The sequence below is a fragment of the Ovis aries genome, chromosome 1 (genome assembly GCF_016772045.2).
Source record: "Ovis aries strain OAR_USU_Benz2616 breed Rambouillet chromosome 1, ARS-UI_Ramb_v3.0, whole genome shotgun sequence".
Classification (NCBI taxonomy): domain Eukaryota; kingdom Metazoa; phylum Chordata; class Mammalia; order Artiodactyla; family Bovidae; genus Ovis; species Ovis aries.
Genome location: NC_056054.1, coordinates 40,867,716 through 40,888,122, shown reverse-complemented (window position 1 = coordinate 40,888,122; position 20,407 = coordinate 40,867,716). Strand labels below are relative to the sequence as shown.

General features: G+C 43.5%; 1 protein-coding gene across 4 annotated transcripts in view; it reads right to left on the bottom strand.

Annotated features, from left to right (window-relative positions):
* The window catches only part of DNAJC6 (DnaJ heat shock protein family (Hsp40) member C6), a 186,565-nt gene extending 166,817 nt beyond the window's left edge, over positions 1-19,748 (bottom strand). For 2 of the 4 annotated variants that reach the window (XM_060410646.1, XM_012168865.4), the window contains exon 1: positions 13,421-13,615. Coding sequence is in view for 3 of the 4 variants with exons in the window: in XM_012168865.4 (XP_012024255.2) it covers positions 13,421-13,535 (115 nt within the window). In the remaining variant the exon portion in view is untranslated. Of the gene's footprint in view, positions 1-4,753; positions 4,957-13,420; positions 13,616-19,469 lie in introns of those variants that run through there. The other 2 variants (XM_060410657.1, XM_012168811.5) reach the window with 2 other exon arrangements.
* Positions 19,749-20,407: the final 659 nt, after the last annotated feature.

Here is a 20,407-nt window from a genome sequence, read left to right as displayed (position 1 = left end):
GGAATAATTCATCATTAAATGGAACAATCAGGAACATTGCCGGCCATCAAGCATTTCCAGTTTCTGCCCAGTGAACGCTGCTAGAGCCCCTTGCATATTTCTAATATGTTCCACAGGAAGCACATAACAACAGGAAGCAGTATCATGTGCATTTGAGAAACCACTGACATAGTTCAGGCTCTAAACCCAGCTTTATCTCATGCTAACCATGGAAGCTGAAAACTCACTCAACCATGTATAGATCACCGCAACCAACATACATCACTTGCCTAACCTACACAGTCCCAAGCAGCAAGGACAAAAATCTTGAAAGAATTGAGTTTTCTCTAAAAGTATCACTTTTTCTAAAAATAGTCATGGTTGTTAAAATACACACACACACACACACACACACACACACACACACATTAAGGGGGTTTCCCTGGTAGTTCAGCTGGTAAAGAATCCACCTGCAGTGTAGGAGATCCTGGTTCGATTACTGGGTCAGGAAGTTCCCCTGGAGAAGAGATAGGCCACCCACTCCAATATTCTTGGGCTTTCTTGGTGGCTCAGATGGTAAAGAATCTGCCCACAATGTGGGAGACCTGGGTTCAGTCCCTGGGTTGGGAAGATCCCCTGGAGGAGGGCATGGCAACCCACTGCAGTATTCTTGCCTGGAGAATCCCTATGGACAGAGGAGTCTGGCGGGCTACCTTCTATGGGGTCACAAAGAGTCGGACATGACTGAGCAACCAAGCACAGCACTGATTTCATTTTGAACTGCTGACTGGGGAGTGTGCACCATAGTCTTTTAAATATTTAGGGTTTAGAAGTCTGGATCTGACAATATTCAAACTCCCAATCAGATTCTGTAATAACTTTCAGTAAAAAATCAAAATCTGTCAGGGAAGAGTGTGTTCTAATCCTAGTTTTACTGTGTTACAATGTCACACATAATTTTATTTGCTCACAAAATGTCATGCTTGTTATTTTGAAATAAAACATAGGAAAAAATTGAAAGAAGAACTATTTGCCCTAAACTGTTGTAGGAAAAAAAAGTTTCCACTCAAATTTTCAAACTCTGCACTATTCTTTTTTATTTCTGTTTCTAAAACCTTGTTGTACAAAATACTCAGAGAACTTAAAAATATAAGAAAAATTTGCAGCTGAACTTAATCGTTAAAATGCCTGTTTTCCAAATAAACAGTCTAGAAAATTATGCAAAAGCCAGCATTTTCTACAGTTCACATTTCCCTTTTTATAATAAGTAAATTAATCCAACAATAAATAATGCTGAAAATTTTATTTTAAAACTGCTGTTTTCCCATGCTACTTACTCTCAAGCCCTTGCACACCATGTGAATGGTTTTGAAGATAAAATGACCCAGGTTTGAACCCCGGGTCTGCCACTTACTAGCTACGTGTCCCCGTACAAATTCTTAATTCAGTTCTTTACACGTAAAATACCTCCAGCTTTGCAGTGTTGTGACAATGTGTAAAGCACCTTGCAGAGAGCTTTTCACATATTACTCGATCATTAAATAGGAGCTATGGTTGTTATTAGTATAATTAGCTGTCATGTTTGCCAATACCTAGTCATTAACTCATTCAACTATTTTCTCCTGAGTTGCCCCATACAAAGTTTTTTTCTGGCTTTCGAGCATTTTGAGATGTTGGGTAAATGCTATACAACGCCGTTTGTGTTTAAAAGCCTCATCAGATTGTCTTAAGATGTACTGAAAAGAGGAAAAAGAAAGGCATTTATTAAACCACAGCTCAACATTTACAGAACACTAGTCATGTGATGGTAGCTTATAAAAATTCTGTTTCTGCCTACCAACATTCTGATGATTTATTTGTCCCTGTCAGTCTCTTGAGATTTTACCTGGTTCTTGTTTTCAATCTTTCCAAGCAGAGGTAACTTCCAAACAAAGCACAACGTTTTGGTGGGGTTTCCTGTGGTACTTTTCAGCACAAAGACTAATTTTTAGATATTTATGTTTCATATTTAGGTCACCAACTGGCACTTTGGAATCTACAAATAGCTCTCATGGTCTGGTTACCATGGGCACACTTTCTCTTTAACATGCTCACACACTCCATCTCACATCTCACACTTAACTGGTCCTGTCAACACACACCCATCTCCCAGCCCTGAAAGGATTCTTTGATCTCTAAGAAGTTAGCTTGTGAGGGCCTTAGTAGAAACAGAATGATTCATAACCTATTTGGGATCTCAAACCCCTTCAAAATTTTGAGGAAAAACTACTGACATTCTCAGCATACACAAACAAAAGTGGACATGCATATAAAACCACATTTCATAGACTCCTTGACAAACCAGGAAGCTATGATTGATTGCCGTGTTTCTCAAACTCTTTTGAGTAGGATTTGCAATAAGAAACAGATCTGACATTAACGCAGCCCATATCTACATAAATAAACATAAATACCTAAAATAGAAGCTACAGGAAACAATTATTTACACTGAGCATACACAATGGTTTCTGATATTTTCTATCCTATTTCTTTTTTCTACAAGGTTGCTTGAGATTCACTAAATTGCTTTCTTATGACCCACAACCTTAAGCACAGTGCTCTGGTCTAAGATTACTCCATTTTCAATATAAGAAAACAGATCCAAAGGGTTTTGTGCTAGGTCAGTAATGAGTTAAGTGACAAAACAAGAAGGAACCTAACCATTCTCACTTCCGACCAAGCCTCCTTCCAAAATAAAGTGGAACAAAATTCTAAATACCAACTCCCCTCAAAAAGGCAGCTGGGGGGTTGAATATTGATCACTTTATCATCCTGTACACACTGTATCATCCTGATACACTTGAGAAAGTGAGAGTGTTTCCATTCCAAATGATGGTGAATATTAACCTAACCTGAGCCTCCAGCTCAGTCTCAATTTCTTCTAAACCATGCCTCTGGCCTAGCATGACAGGGCATGTAAGCATATTTTTTTTCTTTCCAGAAACCCTTTCTCCAGCTACTGAAAACAACACAAGAAAGGCCAACATTCTCCCCGAGTTCATTTAAAATATTTTAAACAAACATGCACATGTTTTATTTGTCCATGAGAGCCTGGCTTACAAATAGCAGTGGACAGGTCCTCTTTGATTTACCAGGGCCATGCAAATCTCCCCGCTCAGGCTGTTTAATTAAAATTTAAACATCAAAACCACAGAGATCAATATGTGGACATGAATGATCCAGAGCCTATTAGACCTAAATCTACAAACACCAGCTACCCCAGCTCCTTTTAAAGCCTCAATTATAGAGAGAGAGATGGTTTAAGAGCCTTCCTTACAAACAGCGTGATAGATTAAAATACCAGCCTCCCTACCAGCATCAGGCTGTGTGTTTTTGATTTGTTTGGTTAGTCGGTTTTTGTTTATTTTTAATATGGAACAAGCATCCTGTCCATTAAAGTAAGACTGCACGCCACAAAGTGTGGCCGAGGACTGGGCTGAAGAAGGCCAAGCAAGCAGTCCTGCGCACAGTAGAGTCAGCAGGCTTGGGGCCTGTGTGGGTCTCACTGATCACTCCAACATCTCGTCTCGGGCGTTGGGAAGGGTCGGTGGTTACAAGTAACCCGCCCGGAGTTGCGTGCCACACATCAGCTGGGCATCCAAGCCCTGTCCCCAGGGGCAAAGTGCTGCAGTGTCCTTAAAGCAGACCGCTCTGGGAGGAGAGAGTGGAGTGCAAATTGCTGCGCAGAGGCTTGGGGTGAGATCAGCGAATGCCTGCTGGGGGGCGGAGCGCGATGCAGCAGGCAAACCCTAAAATTAGCGCTAGGGGGGCTGGGGCTGGCCCAGGTGGTGAGATGATGGAATGGCAGCTGCCCAGGAGCTTTCCCCGGGAGCTTTGCTGCCTGAATACCCTGCACCTTCCTCCTGCACCCGACCCGGAGCAGCACCTACGCAGCACCAAGGACGGGCTCCTTCCCGGGAACAGGATTGGGGTACGCCCTGTAGCCTCCCGAGCCTAGAGATCTAGAGCTCCTCCCCTGTTTGCGGAAGAAAATGTACGGAGCCTCCGAATTCAAAACCTCAGTATGGTCCAGAATCGTTGTTGAGCTTAAAATATTTGTCTGGCTCCCTTTAGAGACCTCTGTGCTTTCCTGAATTTTCCTTTAAATCTGTTCTGTCTTCCCCCATGCCTCAACAGAATTGGGGGACGTGGGGGGAAGGTGCTGGGGGAGGGCCCAGGGATCTAGGGACGGAGGCTAGGGTTAGGGTGGGGGGAGACTTTGCATCTGAAAATTTCTCTGTAAGATAAACACTTCTGAAGGTCAGTGACAGCTCCCTGTTGGATCCTCCTGAAAAGGTGAATCTTCATTAAAGGATTCTTGGTCCACATTTTTCTTAAGAACCCAGACTGTAAAAAGTCTGAAGTATTTCAGATATTGCAATTCCAATAATGCACTGAAGACCTGTATATTAAGTAATGTGAACACTTAAAATAAAAGCAAGCTATTACTAGGAAATTTTTGAAATGTAAATATGTGGTTCTCAGCCAGGATTAAATGAAGAATGCAAAAATGTTCTTATATTTAGTAGCACAAAAATGGAAAACTGAATGACACAGTATTTGGAAACCAGAAACCAGTTAATTTTAAATGTCATGTTTATTATATAACTAGACTTTTAAAATAATATATGCACACTAACTTTAAACCAGCCATTTAATCTACACTCAGCATGTCCACGGAGTGACATCTTAACCCTAGCATCTTTTAGCCTTCCCTCTGCAGTCAGCCTCTTACCTTTATTTTCAGAATCTTTCATTCTCTCCCTCCTGCCTCTGCTGCAAAGGAGCAGGAAAGTCCGGCTGATTCTGCAACTCTGACTCTAGATCTGTCATTCAGACAGTCAGCAGTCTCGGGGACAAAGTCCCTCAACGGAGGAGCACCAGGGCTCTGATAATTGCATGCAAGTCAGTGTGTTGGGTTATAATTTTGCTTATGCTGAAGCGGAAAGGATGGAGATGAAGGCAGACGTAAACACAAATTCCAAAACATGGCATGGAACTGGATCTGGAGCCTAGGCTTGCCATTCCTTGCAGTAGGTTAGGGCACTGTTTAGTGCCTCCTTCTCTCCAGAGAGATTTGATTCAAATTGAAAGGGGAACGTGTGTGCCGTGCACCAAGCTTATCCTCAAATGGAGACCTTCATTTTGGAGGTGGATTAAGAGCCCTGTGCCATTTCTTCTTACATATTCATTCATTCAGCAAACATTTCCTTTACCTTTCTGTGAACCAGGCTCTGTGCTAAGTACTGGGATAAAACAGTGACGGAACCAGCCCCAGCCTTCAGGCCACTCACCAGCTGTTACAATGCATCATACAGTGCCATACAATGACTGTATCTGCTGTATGGACCTAGATTATTGAACCCATTTCACCCAGGCATAAGTTGGTACTCAAGGCTTTAAAGCCACTAGATGGCTGAGACAGAAATGATCTGTGGAAAGCCAGACCAAGACCCCTCTGTTAGACAGTCAGGAATACTCAAGCAAACCTTTCAATCATCCGGTTCCAGCTTACTTTCAATCATTGCATAGCTCCAATCCATTCCTTCATTCATTCACTCAACAAGTGGTTATCCGTGCCAGGCACAACTCCACCTGCTAGTGACTCAGGAGGGCAGGAAAACAGACCAAATACCTGCTCTCGCGGCTGTCACATCTGGGTGGGAGGCTTCACACAGGCCATAAACAAATAAATACAAACATAATTAATGGCAGTGAATGCTGTGAATAAAACTGAAGCATGATAATGACGTAAAAGAGGTGCTATTTTAGATAGCGTGGCCAGGGCGGTACCATTTAGCATACATTTGTGGGAAATGGATCAGAGTTATCACAGTCCCTTCTAAAAATCTTCACTCAGAAATTGTTTTAAAAGTTCTGAACTCTCACAACCTCCTTAGCTCCAAGTGCACTCACTAATGGGCAGTGTTTGTTCCCCATTATACAGATTGGTAAACTGATATTCAGAAAGATTAACTGACCCAATCCAGGCCCTCACTAAGTTGGAAGAAGAACAACAAAAAGAAATACATCCTTTGCCATACAGCAGAAATTAACACATCACTGTATATCAACTATATCCCAATTAAAAAGTATTAAAAAAAAAATAAACCAACCTATTACTTTCATCCCCAGTACAATACTGACATGGAAGTTTTGCTGGAGGGAGGAGAGGTAAGAAGGTGAAGACCTCTCTCTACCACTATTACCTGAGTTGTGTAGGGCAGGTGATTTAACCTCTCTGTCACCAGTTTCCTCATTTGTAAAGTGGGGCTAAGCATTCCTGCCCTGTGTATATTCTAGGCTGTTCAGGAGGTCAAAAGAGAGAATAGACATGCCACTTTATAAACCAAGTTCTATATAAATGTAAAGTATAATTATCAACATACTTGGGCACATTAAGAGAACTAATTGCTAGTGTTTACCTGCTCATTACTGCAGCCCAAGTTAAACACAGCTATGGAGCATAAGCTTGTCATGACCACTAGGGGTCCTGGAGTTGACTGCTAGCTGCCACAATTTAAAAGACTCCTCCAAAGTATGGGGTAATTTTATCTATTTTTCCATCTTTCCTTGACAGTGCATAATAACTTTATGCTCATCTTTGAAAAAAGGCCAATGAGAAAAATCTGCCTTCACCGGAACTCCTCACTGGCCACCAAATGGGCCAGGCTGGCCCATAAATCACTTCAGAGAAAAAGGCATCTCCATCTCCAAGGCCCAAGGCCAGGGCAGCCGAAAAGCGCCCAGTTCAGAGCTCCTTTAGGGGCAGATAGGGTGAAGAAGGAAGCGCTAAGAGCCACCATCCAGGTACTCGTTCATCCAGTAAATATTCATTATGCCAGACACTGCTCTGAACACAACGAATAACACAGTGTTGAACAGAACATTCTGTTCTTAAAGAGCCTGTGGTCTCAGAACAAGAGCTTTCCACAAGGTCTGCTGAGGAAAGGCTTGCGTTTGAATAGGAGAGCAGAAGAGGCCAGGTCCAAACATAAGCTCTGCCATTTCCTGGCTCCTGAGGTAGCTGGGATATGTTCCTGCGCCTCTCTTAGTCTCTATTGCCTGATCTGTAAGATGCAGACAATAAGGTACCTACCTCCTAGGGCAGGATGAGGCTCAAGTGAGTTAGTGCATGTCAAGTACACAGCACAAAACATGACGCATAAAGGGAGGGCTCCATAAATGCTGTTAAGACTAGTATTATCACCTGCTGATCTGGATCAAGCATGCCCCTCTGCACCTCAGTTTCCTCATAAAATGCAGAAAATAATAAACAGATAATATGGCTACTGCGAGAATTACATATCAGGAAAACTATATAGCCCTGGCGCACAGGATCAGCTCAAGCCCTGCCAGGCTCACTCCAGGCCCCTTTTAATCAAGCAGATTTTCCAAGAACATGTTTTCCCTCATGATACAGATTTTACAGAAGCCTTAGATTGTCTGATTCTGTGGCCATTCTAAGCAGTGTTTGGTAATTCTCAGAAGTCTTGTCTGGCCCGCAGTAAACAAGGATGTGGCCACATCAAGGCCACACCCAGTTGAGGAACAAGGATGAACTCAAGCCTTGGAGCTTTCCAGAACAAGGCAATGTCTCTGGCAGACCCTACGCTCCTATTAAACTGGTACCCACAACCATTAATGGAAATGATATTCCATCTCAATAACCAAGTTTAGGGAACGCGTCAGGCAGGCTCCACTGGCCACAAGTCCCTTCACAGCTCTGCCCAGTCCTTGTCTTCTCAGATGCCACTTCTGAGTCATTAGACTGGTGAGTCATGCCCAGCGAGGGAGGCCATCTTGAGAGCAAAACCAAAAAGAATTTTCAAGAACAATGAGTGACACCCTGAACTGAAAGAGAATAAGGCTTTTCATTGTCCTAGCAAAATAACAATGAAAAAAAAAAAAAAAACACGCTGCTGTTAACACTGTGGGTTCAACTGCCCAGCTGTAAATTTTACTGAGAAGAAAAACTCAGCAAAAAAAAAGCTTTCACATTCCCTTGGAAATCTGAGAGCAAAAGAGACTTGGAGGCTCTGTCTCAAATGAGGCAAACCCAATGATCTTTGGGTAACTTGCCTGGACTCTCTTCTGGCTTAGTCATTCATTTTCGAAACATGCCAGGGTAGGGTGACAGGAGGGTGACTTCACCTGCACCACCACATTTGGTCCTCCCCCAGCCAAGCCTCTGTTTGGTTTGCTCAGCCATGAGAGAGCTATCTGGAGGGAGAAAACTGCTGCCTGGAGGTGGGCAGGGGGAGGGGGGTTTGTGATTAGGGGCACCGCAGAGGAAGGCAGCATGACTATCAGAAAAGCTGGGTAGGCTCTGATGAAGCCAAGCCACAAGGCAAGGGGAAGAGAATTCACACATGCAGTGCCTACTCTGTGCCAGGCACTCTTCTCATCAGCAGCACCATACATTTAAAGAGAACTTATTTGCCAAGCATGGCCTTTAAAGCAAGGACTTTCACAGCACACTGCCTGGGTTTGAATCCAAGCTTACTAGTTGTGTAACTTTGAAAACATTACTTACCCGTTTTGTGCTGCAGTTTTCTCACTTATAAAATAGAGACTGTAAAACAGGGTTACTGTAAGAACTAAACAAAATTAAAATATTCACATGTTTAGGACAATGGCTGGCACACAATAAGCTGTGCAGCATGCATGTTAACACTTGCTGGTCCATCTTTTTAATTTTTTTTTCTGGCCGTGCTGCAAGGCTTGCAGGACTTTTGTTCCCAGACCAGGAATTGAACCTGTGCCTCCTGCAGTGGAAGCAAGGAGCCTTAACCAAGGGACCACCAGGGAAGTCCCAGCCCATCTTTTCAGATGAGAAAACTGAAGCAGAAAGAAGAAAGGAGATTTGCTGAAGGACACACAGCTACCTGGTGGCAGAACCTGGATACTGCCTGTCATTGACTTCTCACAAACCCTGGGTAGGAAGTGACATCCTCTTCCTTCTATCAGTGAGAGCCTGGAAGGCAGAGAGCTTAGTAACCTGCTCATCACACAAGCTAGCAAACGGGAGAGTTAAGATTGAAAATCCCACATTCGCTGTCTTTAAAGCCTTTGCACATCCCACTAGGCCTGTTCTCAAGCATTAGCGTACATCAGAATGACTGCAGGGCTTGGTTAAGCATAGGCTGCTGGGCCCTATCTCCAGAGTTTCTGATTGGGTAGTTCTGTGGTGGTGGGGGCAGGGACTGGCATTTCTGACAAGTTCTGGAGACACTGTTGCTGCTGGTCTGGAGCCCGCATTGCCTACAATCAGGCATCTGTATGTAGAACAGAGAGTAGAAGGGATGGGGCCCAAAGGTATGGGTCCCACCCTGGCAAAGGCTTGATTACTCCCCTGGGCCTAGCAAACATACTTTGCATTTACATGGCCCTTTGATAGTTATGATCTCATCTGATCTTTCCAACATCCCTAGGTAGTGATCATTCTCCCCATTCATTGTGATTTGTTTGTAGGAACATATGGTTAAGAAAATGGCAGTGAGAGCATAAACCACAGGTCACCTGACAAGTGTTCTGTTCTTTCCTCCAAGTAACTAGTCCTGGAAGCACTACCTGCTGATGGAGACTGACTCCACTTCCAACCTGTGACTTTACAAAGAATAACTTCAATTCAGGCACGGGCACTTCGGCCCACCACAGTTTGTGGGAGGTAATTTCTGGTGAGAAGAGCATAAGACCCATTTTCTACCATCATTTCAAGGACTAGGAAAGGCTACTGCTCACAAAATACTACCACCAACTACTTGCTCCCTGCTCAATAACCTAAAAGCTTTGATATTTGACTAAAATGTGATTCTCTATAAAAGATGAACGCAACTTGGGGGGTTTATTTCTACTGGAGCACAGCTTGTTCATTTAGAACAGCTTGCATGGTTACTACAGTTTTTAAAGTTGCTTGGACATATAAGCCACTAACTCATTAGTATCTAGAATATTTCAAGAACTCCTATAAGTAGATAAGAAAAAAACAAACCCCCAAGAAAAAACTGGGAAAAGACATAAACAGGCATTCACACGTCTTCGTCACATATGGCCAATATTCATATGAAAAAATCCTCAGCTTCATTATTTGTCAGGGAAATTCAATATAAAACAACCAGGCAGTACCACTTCATACCCTTCAAAAAGGCAGACACCACTGAGTGTTAGCAAGAAAGTAAGGAATCAATATATATATCCTAGAGGATTCAATTATTACTTATTCATTCATGTATTGTCATCCAATAAATACATAAACATATTTACATTCATCTTCTACATTCAGGATACAATGTTAAGCTGAAAAGATGCCAGGGATTCCCAGAAGCTATGCTACTTCTCACCTGTAGTCTCCTGGTGGAAAAAAAGATGGGAAGGGGAGAGAAGGATACTGACATGGAAGGCCTTCCAGTTGGTCCAGAAGGGACTGCTGCCCCTAAGGAGCTTCCAGTCATGTTTCACCCCACCACCCACTGAACTTCCCATATTTCTGGTGTGATCATATGGTTGAATATCTGGACTAAAATTAATAAAAATAACCACCACCTGTGAGCTACTATGTACCAAGCACTTTATATACATTAACCCATTTAATCATCACAGTAACCTCTTAGGAATATCATTCCTATCTTACATATGATAGATAAATGAGTTTTAGAAAGATTCAGCACCCTGCCCAAGATCACACCATTTATTAGTGTGCCACTCATCAGTGGCAGCTTTAAATCACAGTCTGTCTGGCACCAAACCATTATAGATGCCCTAAGTGATGTTGACATCATGAGAAATTCAGGCCACCTTTAAGAAAAAATAAATAAAATTTGGAATATGGATTTCACTCATTGCATAATATTCATTCATTTTACTTCTTCCTTCTATGAGTATAGATATTGGAACATGTTTATTTTGTCTGACGTGGAAGAAAGGAAGCTGTGTGGATAACCAGGCCTAAATCGGCCACACACCAGTCCTGTGAACTTCAGCAAGCTACCCGTCTCTTGCTTCACTTTCCTCATCTCTAAAATGCGGGAAATAAATACCATCTGTCATCCTTCTTTCCAAGGTTTGTTAACATCTAAACAAAACCTCATAGTTGAGCTATTCTGTAAACTGTAAAGTGTCATATAACATAAGACATTTTAATGGCCTCATCTCCAGGTTGGGGGTGGGGGGAAAATAGGGAAATATAGTGATCAGCCAAGATCCTACTGAAGAAAAGAGAGGTGTGGTGTGGCAGTGGGCCCTGGGAATCCATGGGTGAAGTCTAGGATGGGAACAGAGAAGAGGAGAGGATGGCTGTGTACATAGCATACACCTGGGTTTAAAAACTGTAAAACTAGAAAGCTTATCCTAACCCAATTCACTGCAGTAGGAATATCCATTTATTCCTCTTTTGCAAAACATTCACACAACACCCGGAGAAACATTATGCATGTAAGTATCACTAAAGCAATACTTGTTGCAATTCCCAATCTATTCAACTACTCAGGCAAGCTGAAAAGAAAAGCGGGGGTGGTCAGCCTTCAGACCTACTAAGTTTCAGCAACCGTTTGATGCAAGGAGAAAGGAATTTAATTGGCACACTGACTAAAAGTAAGAATACATCCTTTGAAAGCTCGCAAGATGACAATGCCAAGCTACAGAGTCTCCCTAACTATCCATAATTGAAAAGCTTATTTCTAACACAATAAATAAATATTTGAAAATTGTTTTTGCCCTTTGTCAAATTTCTCTTTAGAATGCTTACTATGTGCCAGCACTTTACAATTATTAACTCATTAATTCATTTAGTCTTCCAAACAACCCTGGGGTGGAGGTGGGGATGACGCCAACACCAATGACAGGGCCCTGGTGCAGTCTCCCTTCGGCCCCGGTCGGCCATTTTAGAGCTCAAGGCATGTTAGCCTCGGAATAAGAATGCTCACATGATGGAAACAGATGAAAAGGACAAGACAGGAGACACACACACACAAGCAAACAGGTATCTTAAAAGTACAAAATCCGGACTTAGCTGAATGGGGGATGCAAAGATGAAGTGGATGAGAACTTGCCTACATGGAACCTGTAACAGCAGATGAACAGTGACAAACGTCCTATGGATGACGAAATACCGAGAGAGAGGCTACAGGTGGCATGAAGCCCCTGAAAGGCTTCACAGGGGAGATGGCATTTGTGCTAGTCCTGAGGGATGGGTAGGAATTGGCCAGGCTGAGAGACCAATGCATGGCCACTGCAGACAGAGATAAAGCAGTGAGCCAGCATATCGGATCAGGCCCTGTGCTCAGAACATGCCGGGAACACGCAGTGTCTTCCCAGCTCACTTGGAATAAAATCCCAACTCCTTGTTACACCCTACTCAGACCCTGAGCAGGCCCTGTCTCCCTTACTTTCCCCTTGCTAAGCTCAGGTACTGGGATGCTATCCACCTGTTATTGCCTCTGGCAGGATGCTCTAACCCTGGCTCCATGCTGGAGTAACTCCGGATCAGTCTTCAGGCTCCGCTGCAATGGCATCGCCTCAGAGACCCTCCCTGGTCACCTTCCACGTGAGCCAGGGCCCCTCTACCTTTTTGCCTCTCCCAGCAGATGATCTGATTCCTGCCAAGTACACACGGCAATTTGTAATGGGGATTTTTACCGGTCTGAAGTGTGTAATGTAGGTTCCCCTTCTGGAAGTAGTTCCATGAGCTGTGGCCTTGTCTATTTGGTTCTCTCCCGACCCTGACACACTGGGGAGCTCCATAAACGTTTTGGAATGAATGAAAGCAGTAAGTCAGTGATTGAATACATGTGAGTGAAGGCCTAGTTGAGGACAAGGTGGAATGTGTTTGGAAAATAGGTAATCGTGACTAGAGCGTACATGATAACAGGTTGGAAAGGGGGTGGGTCCAGATTGGGAGGACCTAAAAGGCAGACCTGGATCGGATTAACTCCCCCAACGGGTACTGCATTGCAGGTGCCGGCCAGGTGTTTAGGGGTGGGGGATGCAAACTGTTTCTCTGAGGCACCCCGGATTCCCTCTGCTAAGAGCCAAACGGACACACTGGGACTTCTTCGGGAAATAAACAAGCTGCAACCACCTGGGCCAAGGGGAGATGCTCAAGGGTGGAGGCGGATGGAGAGGAGGGAAGAGGACTGTCTTTGAGCGACCCCGGGGGAGCTCCAGCACTGGTCTAGTCCCTGCGGCCAAGGGTCAGGATGGAGGGTCGCCCAGGCAGGGCCAGACATCCAGGAGGCGTCGCTCCCCCCGCCGTGGGTCCCGGGGAGTTGCGGGGGTGGGTTGGGAGCCGAGAACCCAGCGGGAGATGCCACCTACGGCCTTCGGGGCCACCGCAGCCCCCAGCAGTCGAAGGCCGGCGCCCGCGGCGCGCAGTAACAGGTCCCGCGGCCGCGCCCACACTCACCCTGCGCAGCCTTGGAAGCCGAGCGCGTCCGCCAGAGCCGCCGGGTCGCCTTCCACGGCCGCAGCGAAGAAAACAGCCTCCGGCTCTTCTTGCCGCTCTTCTCAGTTGCTCCCATCTGTGCGCCCGCACCCCTCCCCCGCCGCCCGCCGCCGCCCGAGGGTCGCCTCCCGCTTCCCCGGCCGCCGCGCGTCTGCCAGGTGCCGGGCCGTCGCGGGGGAGGACGCGGCCGCGGGGGGAGGAGCTTGCGGTCGGGTGGGGGGCGGGGGCTGGGGGTGGGTACCGCGCTCGCGCCGAGCCTGGGGGCGCTGCCGGGATGCGCCAGCCCGGGGGAAGCGCTCAGCAGCTCACGGCTCAAAGCTTTAGTCATTCGTCCTTGATTCCGGAGGTGTCCACAGATTGCCCGACTACAGCTCGGCATCATTAATTAACACAAAAACTCCTGGGATATGCGCTGATTTTTATCCCCAAATTACAAAAGAGAAAATTGAAGCTCCGAAAGGTCAGGTAATTGACCGGGAGATCACAGTCTCTAAACCATGCAGATTCCTAAGTCCTCGGCTCTGACTGCATTTGTTCATTCCCTTCTACTTCCTCAGGATGATTCCACGTTATGTTCGAATTTTTTTAGGTGTGACAGATATTCCTGTTTTCTTCATATAACAGATTAAGAATCACCTGTTTTTCTCTTTTTTTAAGAACCTAGTCTATGTCCAGGGACTTTTACACATATGCCATTAAACCTCATACTACCGCTGTGGGGTAGAAAGCATTTCCCCATTTGCCAGATGAGGAAACTGAGATGTCAGAGCTGAGGTAGCCCAGCCTTCTCACCACTTCGTCTCTGTAGCGATTTTGCTTGTAGCTGGGGGAGTCCAAGAGAAGAAGAGCAAAACCAAGACTCCTTAACAGGGCCTGGCTGCAATAGTAATAGCTCATGTGTATAGAAGGTCTTTCATGTGTCGGGTTTTACATACATTATTTAACTCTCCCAATGTTACTCATGGGAGAGAAATTATTAATATCTATGCTTAACAGCGGAGAAGGCAATTTCACCCCACTCCGGTACTCTTGCCTGGAGAATCCCATGGACGGAGGAGCCTGGTGGGCTGCAGTCTGTGGGGTCGCTAGGAGTAGGACACGACTGAGCGACTTCATTTTCACTTTTCACTTTCATGCATTGGAGAAGGAAATGTCACCCCACTCCAGTGTTCTTACCGGGAGAATCCCAGGGACGGCGGAGCCTGGTGGGCTGCCGTCTGTGGGGTCGCACAGAGTCCGACATGACTGAAGCGACTTAGCAGCAGCAGCAGTATGCTTAACAGAGGGCTTCCCAGGTGGAGCTAGCGGTAAAGAATCCACCTGCCAGTGCTGGAGACACAAGAGTCAGTGTTTGATCCCTGGGTGGGGAAGATCCTCTGGAGTAGGGAATGGCAACTTACACCAGTATTCTTGCCTCAAAAATTCCATGGGCAGAGGAGCCTGGAAGGCTACAGTCCATGGGGTGGCAAACAGCTGGACAGGAATGAGCACATATATCCATATATACACTTAACTGATGGGGGAAACTGAGCATCAGAGAGGCCAGGTTACATATATAAAGCCTTAATAAAGTTTCTAAGTTAGGTTGAATCTTGCCATTTTTGTAGGTTCAAACAAAAAGTCCAGTTTATTATAGGACAGTTTCACCAAATGATCAAAATTTAAATAACCAAAGGAGGTAACTGATAATGCATCTAGATGATACACAGAGAAATATATATATTTATATGTTTATATATATATATATATATGTTGTTTATATATATATATATATATGTTTCAGGACTTCCTGGTGGGCACCTTCGATCCCTGAGTTGGGAAGATCGCCTGGAGGAGGGCATGGCAACCTACTCCAGTATTCTTGCCTGGAGAATTCCATGGACAAAGGGGCTTAATGGGCTACAGTCCATGGGGATTGCAAAGAGTAAGACACAACTAAGCAACTAACGCTTTCATTTTTTTTCATATATGTTTAAGAGTCTTTGTCAGTGATAAACTGTTGATCATTATATTGGTAAGAAAATATCCAAGTTTTAGAAAATACATACTAAGATATTTAGGAGTAAATGGTCATGATGCATTTAATTTTCCTTCAAGTGCTTTACCAAAGAAGTTTCATATATATGTTTGCAGAGAGGGGAGAAGCAAATGATAAGGTAAATACAGCAAAATCATAATAATAGATGAATCTGTATAAAGAGTATATGGGTGTGCTTTGTACTACTCTTCATTCTTGCAAATTTTCTATAAAATTTCTATTTATTCCCAGGTGAAAGGGTAAAACAACCTTTGTTTCCTAGAAAAAGAAAATAAAGTGCGAAGACTCACTGTACCTGATATTAAGGCCTACTATAAGGCTATGTTTATCAAAACAATGTGGTCTTGCCAGAGGGATAGATGCATAGATCAGTAAATAACTCGAAAAACAGGGCTATACATGTATACCCAACAGATTTTTGACAAGGATGCAGAAGCAGTTCAGTGGAGGACAAACAGCTGTTTCAACAAATAATGCTGAAGCAAATGGACATGCGTTGGCAAAAAAAAAAAAAAAAAAATTTACCTTGACGTAACCTCACACCTTATATGAAAGTCTAGAGAATGGATTATAGACTTAAATGTAGAATTATAAAACTTCTAGGGAAAAATAAGAATAAATCATCTGTGATCTGGAATACAACAGAGAGGTATCACCAAATGCATGATCCATACAAGAAAAGGCTGATAAATTGGACTCTATAAAAATTAAATACTTTTGCTCTGTGAAAGGCCCTTTTAAGAGGATGAAAATATAAGCTACAAAATGGACAAAAAATCCTTATCCAACAAAGGACTAGTATTTATAATATATAAAGAATCTTAAAACTCAGCATTAAAAAAATCCAGTTAGAAAATGTGCAAAAGGACTTACTTCCCTCATGGTTCAGAGGTTAACAATCCACCTGCCAAAGCAGGGACACAGTTTAATACTCGGTCCAGGAAGATCCCACATGTCATGGGGCAACAAAGTCCATGTTCTATAACTACTGAACTTGCACTCTAGAGCCCATGCTCTGCAACAGGAGAAGCCACCACAATGAGAAGCCTGCATACCACATTGAGAAACACCCCTGCTGGCTACAACTACAGAAAGCCCGGGCAACAGTGAAGATCCAGCACAGTCAAATATAAATAAAATTTTAAAAAATTTAATTGGAAATGTGTAAAAGACTTGAGCAGATATTTCAGTAGAGAGGATGGACATACAAATGTCAAATAAGCACACGAAAAGCTACCCAGCACCATTAGCTATTAAGGAAATACAAATTTAAACCACAATGATATATTAGTGCATACCTATTAGAATGGCTAAAATGAAAAATAATGATAACGTCAAACGCTGGTGAGGATGCAGAGGGAGAAACTGGATCATATATACATTGCTGGTAGGAATATAAATGGCACAGCCACTTTGGAAAAGAATTTGGCAGTTCTTATAAAACTAAACTTGGGCTCTAAAATCACTGCAGACTGTGACTGCAGCCATGAAGTTAAAAGACACTTGCTCCTTGGAAGATAAACTATGACAAACCTCAGTTCAGTTCAGTTCAGTCGACAAACCTAGACAGCATATTAAAAAGTAGAGACATCACTTTGCCAACAAAGGTCCACATAGTCAAAGCTATGGTTTTTCCAGAAGTCATGTACAGATGTGAGAGGTGAACTGTAAAGAAGGCCAAGCACCAAAGAATTGATGCTTTCAAACTGTGTGCTGAAGAAGATTCAAGTCTTGAGAGTTCCTTGTACAACAAGGAGATCAAACCAGTCAATCCTGAAGGAAATCAACCCTGAATATTCATTCCAAGGACTGATACTGAAACTCTAATACTTTGGCCACATGATGTGACGAGCCAGCTCATTGGAAAAGATCATGATGCTTGGAAAGATTGAGAGCAAGAGGAGAAGAAGGCGACAGAGGATGAAATGGTTGGATGGCATCACCAACTCAATGGACTTGAGTTTGAGCAAACTCAGGGAGATAGTGAAGGACAGAGAAGTCTGGCATACTGCAGTTCATGTGGTTGCAAAACGTGAGACATGACTTGGCAACTGAACAACAGCAACAAATAAAACTAAACTACCATAAGACCCAACCATTACACTCTTGGGTACTTATCCCAGAAAAAAGTGAAAACTTATGTTCACACAAAAACATACAACCATGTTTATAGTAGCTTTATTTGTAATAGCCCCAAACTAGAAACAACCCAGATATCAGATATCCTTTGATGGGTAAATGGTTAAACAAACTGTGGTATACCCCTGCCATGGAATACTAAGCAATAAAAAGTAACAAAGCTATTGCTACAGGCAATAAGCTGAATTAATCTCCAGGGAATTATGCTGAGTGGATAAAACCAATCCCCATAGTTACATACTATAAGATTCTATTTATTTAGTATTCTTGAAATGGCAAAAATTATGTAGATCAAAGACAGATCATGGTTGCCAGGGATGAGGGAGATGAGTATGGCTATGAAAGTACAAGAGGGACTTTCCTGGTGGTCCAGTGGCTAAGACTCCAGGTTCCCAATGCAGGGACCCTGAGTTCAATCCCTGGTCAGGGAGCTAGATCCCACATGCTGCAACTCAGAGTTTGCATGTTGCAACTAAGACCCAGCACAGCTAAATAAATTTTTTTAAAAAAATTTTTTAAGTACAGCAGGAGAGAGAGACCTGTGGTGATGGAACTGTTCTGTATCTTGTCTGTATCAGTGTCTATACTGGCTGTGATATTAGACTACAGTTTTGTACAATGTTCCCACTAGGGGCAATGCATAAAGCTGTACATAGAATCTCTGTACTATTTCTTACAAGTGCATGTGAATCTACAATATTTTTAACTTAAAAGTTTCATTTTTTAAAAAATGACAGGTCTGCAATTCATATAGTTCACTCTAATGTTTAAATCGTGATTGAACCAAGATTCCACCAAGGTCCACACCTTCGTGGCCACACTAGGCTTTCTCTTGACTGCTGGCTCACTGTGAAAGGCCAAGGATCCGCTGCTAGGTTCCAGAGAGGAGGGAAGGAGGACTCAGAAAGGTCACAGGAGCCTGGAGACCCAGGTCAGTCAGGGAGTGCTGAACTACTCTCTTGGGTTTGTTTTTCTTTAGCATATTTATTTAGCTATGCCAAGTCTTAGCTGTGACACATGGGATCTTCCTTGTGTTAACTCAGAATCTTTCCTGGTGGTGCTCAGGCTACTTCCTAGTTGTGGCACGCTGGCTCCAGAGCACAGGTTCAGTAGCTGTGGTGCATAGGTTTAGTTTCCCCGACCTATGTATGATCTTAGTTCCCTGACCTGGAATCACTGGAAGGCAGATTCTTAACCACTGGACCACCAGGGAAGTCCCTGCTCTCCTCTTTGAAATGAGTCCGTTGGAGGTAAGTGACCCTGTGAAAGTAATTATGGGCCAGATCTATTCTCTTCTTTCTTGAATCCAAGAAGAGTAGGAAGATATAAATATGAAATAAAGAAGGGGAGTGGGAGAGACCGGGAAGAGAGTAGAAATCAAGAGGTGTCCTCTCTCTTAGCAATGAGCTGCATTTTCTTGTATATCAGCCTTCATTCTATATAGCACTTAAAGTCTAAAGAAATAATTCCTTAGAAGAAATGATCCAATGAACAAAGCTACCTAGAAATAGCAGACACGTGCCAGCAACTCACACCCTAGAGAAGGGTTACCTCTGCTCCTGGGACTTCTTATTTGGCCTTGGGGTAAGGAAACTTAAATCTAATCCTGGATACTCGAACCATCTGCAAAATATTAGTTATGTCCCTGCCACTCATGGCTTACTATTTTAATCACCACCACCATATCCACTCCCATTCATTAACGGAATTTAACCAGACAACCTAGAAGTTTCCTTCCAAGGTTTCCCACCATCCTTCCCTGCATTGTGTCCCACTGGTCTTGGAATACTGCTAAGCATCAGTAACCCAAGTTGGCCTGGCCTAGAGACTTACCTTTTCTTCTGTTCTTTGGCATATCCAGTGGATTACAGTTGCTCCTTGGAGGGCTACGTTTGCTCACTGCTTAGATTCACAGGTCAGGACAGCATGAGAGAGACATTCTTCAGCTTGCCCTTTTAGTCCAAATGCCATGTGATTTCATGACACCCCTCCAGCTTGGAGCTGGAACCAGGTCAGAAGTCCCTGGCTCCCACAGTCACAGACTGCTCCAGGCAGACCCAGTGGGAAGACTTATCTGCAGTCCCTGGAGCCCATGGGGAAAGAATTTAGTCTGAGAGAAGATCTTCCAGTCTACTAGAAACACTCAAGCGCCCTGAGCACATTCATGAGCACTAGCAACATAGAATTTCTTTTCAAATGTCAAAAGTGCGAAACAAATGTTGGGCATAGGACAGAAAGAAAAGAACCCCCCCCCCCAAACCCTGAATTTCACTCATGTCATTGGATTTACAAAGCTAAGTCCAGAGATTTAAAAACAGAATGCTCAATGTTGATAGGATACAAGATTCTAGGTGTGTATGTGTGGAGAGGGGGCTAACAGAAAGGACCTACACTTCCCAGCTAGGCAGAGCTGTGTGAATCCTGGCTCTGCCACTTACTATATATGTCACCTTATCCAAATTGTCTAACTTCTCTAAGTCTCAGTTTCCCCATCTGTAAAATGGATTTAGTAAATAGTACCATATCACAACTCACAGGGTTGTGATATGTTTTATTATCATATGTAAAGAATTGAATAGGCTCAATGACAAGAAAGGAGCTTATTATAATACTATGTCCATTTAGAGATACAACAGATTAAAAAGAATAGCATCTTCTTTCACAATTAATAAGTGTGTTTGTGTGTCTGTGTCTGTGTCTGTGTGCATGAGTCTCAACAGAGAGAAATAAAAAGGTTGATTCTTGGTGAAGATCACATCCTTCAGACTTCA